This window comes from Python bivittatus, unplaced genomic scaffold (assembly GCF_059951505.1).
Source record: "Python bivittatus isolate LINGU-HERP-01145 unplaced genomic scaffold, Pbiv_v1 ctg000070_np1212, whole genome shotgun sequence".
Classification (NCBI taxonomy): domain Eukaryota; kingdom Metazoa; phylum Chordata; class Lepidosauria; order Squamata; family Pythonidae; genus Python; species Python bivittatus.
In genome coordinates, this window is record NW_028277034.1 from 57,079,408 (window position 1) to 57,083,263 (window position 3,856).

General features: G+C 49.5%; 1 protein-coding gene across 1 annotated transcript; it reads left to right on the plus strand.

The window, feature by feature from the left end:
- Positions 1 to 516: 516 nt before the first annotated feature.
- LOC148216908 (uncharacterized) lies at positions 517 to 1,137 on the plus strand (the record flags this gene model as incomplete). The annotated part of the gene is made up of 1 exon (XM_088130295.1): positions 517 to 1,137. A coding segment is annotated over exon 1 (621 nt), but the record flags the coding sequence as incomplete, so codon positions are not given.
- Positions 1,138 to 3,856: the final 2,719 nt, after the last annotated feature.

Genomic DNA, 3,856 nt, shown 5'->3' on the forward strand with positions numbered 1-3,856 from the left:
GGGTGTGGTACAGGTTGACCCAGAAGCCCTTGTGTACCTGACCCAACCCTCCCATACACACCCATCCACCCCCTTGCTCCCTCCCCCACTCGGTCCCTTCCCCATCCTCTGGGGCTGCAAATCCTACTTGGATTTTTGGCATGAAGCTTTTTTAGGTAGCCCCCAAAGCTGTTTTCACTAAATTCCCCATGGGGGCTGCCTGAAAAACTTTCATGCTGAAATCCAGGCAGGATTTCAGCACAAAGTTTTTCAGGCAGCCCCCAAAGCCCCATGCAAAGCTATTGAATGGTTGCTGAACAAATGGTCGGATAGCAAGGACTACCTGTATGCAAAAGATTTTTCATCCATATTATACAAAAACTTTATAAGGGAGAACATATTTCTATGTTGCTGCTGGAGGCCGTCTTGGGGCTGGTGGTGGAGTTCCCCAGGCTTATGGTTCTGGGGGACTTCAACCTGCCATCCCTGGGGCGATCCTCTGAGGCAGCTCGGGAGTTCATGGCTACCATGGCAGCCATGGGCCTGTCTCAAATTGTGCGGGACCCAACCCAAGATAGTGGCCACATGCCGGATTTAGTTTTCTTGTCTGAGCAATGGCAAAGTGACCTGAGGGGAGATGTACAGCTTTCCCCGTTGTCATGGTCAGATCACGCCCTGGTGACCCTGAGTTTCTCCTATGCCACCCCCCTCTGCAGGAAGGCAGGACCCATGCGATTGGTCCGCCCCCGGCACCTGATGGACCCATCAGGGTTTCAGAGGGAGCTGGGGGATATTCCCGTGGACCTGCTGCACGGTCCAGTGGAGGCCCTGGCTGCTGCCTGGAATAGAGAAGCGGCCAGGGCCTTGGATAGGATCGCGCCTTTGCAACCTCTCTTGCCATGCCGGCCCCGACACTCCCCGTGGTTTACGGAGGAGTTGAGGGTGCTGAAGAGGCTTAAGAGGCGTCTAGAGCACCGCTGGAGGAAGACACGGACCGAATCCGACCGAACACCTGTTAGAGCTGCTATTAAGGCCTACATTGTGGCGATAAGGGCGGCGAAGCGCCAATACTTCTCCGCCCTTATTGCGTCTGCAGAGTGCTGCCCGGCGGTCCTGTTTGGCATCACCAAGTCCCTCCTGGATAAGGGGGATGTGGCGGTGCATTTGCAGGGCTGCACGGAAGAATTTGCAGAGCACCTGCAGGATTAAATCGCTCAGATTCATTCCAAGTTGGACTCCGAGTGTGGCGCAGGGTCTGGGGAGATACCGGGGGATTGTTCTTGCCCAGTTAACTGGGAACGGTTTGATCCTGTTGTTCCTGAGGAAGTGGACAGGATTCTTCGGTCTGTGAGGGCCACCACTTGTCATCTGGACCCATGCCCTTCCTGGCTGGTGAAAGCAGCTCGGGAGGGGACATGTAGTTGGATCCAGGTGATGGTTAAGGCATCCTTGCAGGAGGGGGTGTTTCCGGCACCCTTTAAAGAGGCGTTGGTGTACCCCCTCCTCAAGTAGCCCTCCCTGGATCCTACTATACTGGACAATTTTTGTCCAGTCTCCCACCTCCCGTTCTTGGGGAAGGTGGTTGAGAAAGTGGTGGCTTCGCAGCTCCAAAGGGTCCTGGAGGAAACAGATTATCTGGACCCTTATCAGTCAGGTTTCAGGCCCAGCTATGGAACGGAAACCGCATTGGTCGCACTTATGGATGATCTCTGGCGGGAGCGGGATGGTGGTAGTGTGACCATCCTTGCTCTCCTTGATCTCTCAGCAGCGTTCGATACTGTTGACCACGGTATCCTATTGGGACGGCTCAGGGATATGGGGGTGGGTGGCACAGTTTTGGGCTGGTTCACCTCCTTTCTCTGGGGCCGATCCCAATCGGTGGTGATAGGGAGTGAGAGGTCCCATCCTCAGCCCCTCCTTTGTGGGGTGCCTCAGGGTTCGGTTCTCTCTCTGCTCCTTTTCAACATCTATATGAAGCCGCTGGGTGAGATCATCCGTCATCATGGGATGAGGTATCATCAGTATGCTGATGATACTCAACTATACATCTCCATCCCTGGTGAGGTAAGTGATGCTGTTTCTGCCCTCTCGCAGTGCCTGGAGGCTGTGAGGGTCTGGATGGGGAACAACAGACTCCAGCTGAACCCTGGCAAGACGGAGTGGCTGTGGGTTAATAGCTCTTCTATATCCAGGACGTTGTCATCGTTGGTTCTGGATGGGGTAGCACTGCCCCAGACAGACCCAGTGTGTAACTTGGGGGTCCTCCTGGACTCACGACTCCTGCTCGAAGAGCAGGTGGCAGCCGTGGCCAGGAGGGCTTTTGCACAGCTTCGGGTTGTGCACCAGTTACGCCCTTTCCTGGATCGGGATGCTTGCGAACGGTCACTCATGCCCTCGTTATCTCCCAGATAGACTACTGCAACGCACTCTACATGGGGCTACCCTTGAAGAATATCCGGAAGCTGCAGCTGGTCCAGAATGCGGCTGCGTGGGCAATTTTTGGGGCCCGAAGAAGGACCCATATAATACCTCTGCTCCATGAGCTGCACTGGGTACCAGTTTGCTTCCGAGTCCAATTCAAGGTGTTGGTTATCACCTTTAAAGCCCTACATGGCATGGGGCCAGGCTACCTGAAGGACCGCCTCGTCCCCACGATCTCTACCCATCCCACCCGATCTCACAGAGAGGGCATGCTTCGGATCCCTGCGGTAAAAGAACTCTGATTAGCAGGGTCCAGAAGGCGGGCCTTCTCTGCTGTGGCCCCCGCCCTTTGGAACATCTTGCCCCCAGAGGTGAGACAGGCCCCCTCACTCCAGACCTTTCGGAGGGACTTAAAGACATGGCTCTGCCATCTGGCCTGGGGCAGGGAGGGAAGAAATCAGAATTGGGGTTGGCTGGCCCCTTAGTGGTATGCTGTGGCCCCAGCGGCCTCTTGGATTTCTTAGCTTTTTATTTTTTAATGTTTGGTTTTATAATTTTTAACTGTATTCATGTTTTTTAGTATGTTGTAAGCCGCCCAGAGTCCCCCATTGTGGGGAGATGGGCAGGGACAAATTAAATAAATAATAAATAATAATAATAAGACAAGATGAGAGAATAACTGGGGTAAGGGTGAAAAAAGTATGTAAATTAAGGGCATTTGCAGATGATTTGGTTTTAATAGTTGACAATCCCTTGGAAGGAATAGATGTGTTAATAGAAAAACTGAAAGAATGTGGTGCATTAGCTGGATTTAAAATTAATAGAGAGAAAAAATGAAAATGTTAATAAAAATATGAGGATTGAAGATCAAAAGGAACTCATTGAAAAAACTGGTTTCCAGATTGAGAAAAAAGTAAAATATTTGGGTATTATTATGAATTAGCATGAATTGTATGCTATTTCAAAACAATCATGTTAAGGTACAGAATGAAATTAAGAAAGATGTACTAAGTTGGGAAAAGATGCAATTATCACTGTTTGGGACAATTTTTATGATAAAAATGAATGTGTTACCCAGAATGATATTTCTATTTCAAACAATACCTGTTTTGAAAAATGATACACCTTTTAAGAAGTTGCAAAAAGATATATCCAGATTTGTATGGTAGGGTAAGAAACCAAGGGTCAAATATAAAATTCTGCAAGATGCAAAAGATAGAGGGGGGTTACGATTGCCTGACTTTAAGTTGTACTTTTCAGCCTGATGTTTAGTTTGGATGAAAGAATGGATCTTGCTGAGAAATAAAAGAATGTTAGAATTGGAAGAACAAAATCTAAGGTTTGGTTGGCATGGGTTTTTATGGTATGATAAAGTGAATGTAGATTTTAAAAATCATTATGTGAGAAGTGCCATATTGAGAGTATGGAACAAATACAAGCCCAGGCTGTGCCTGAA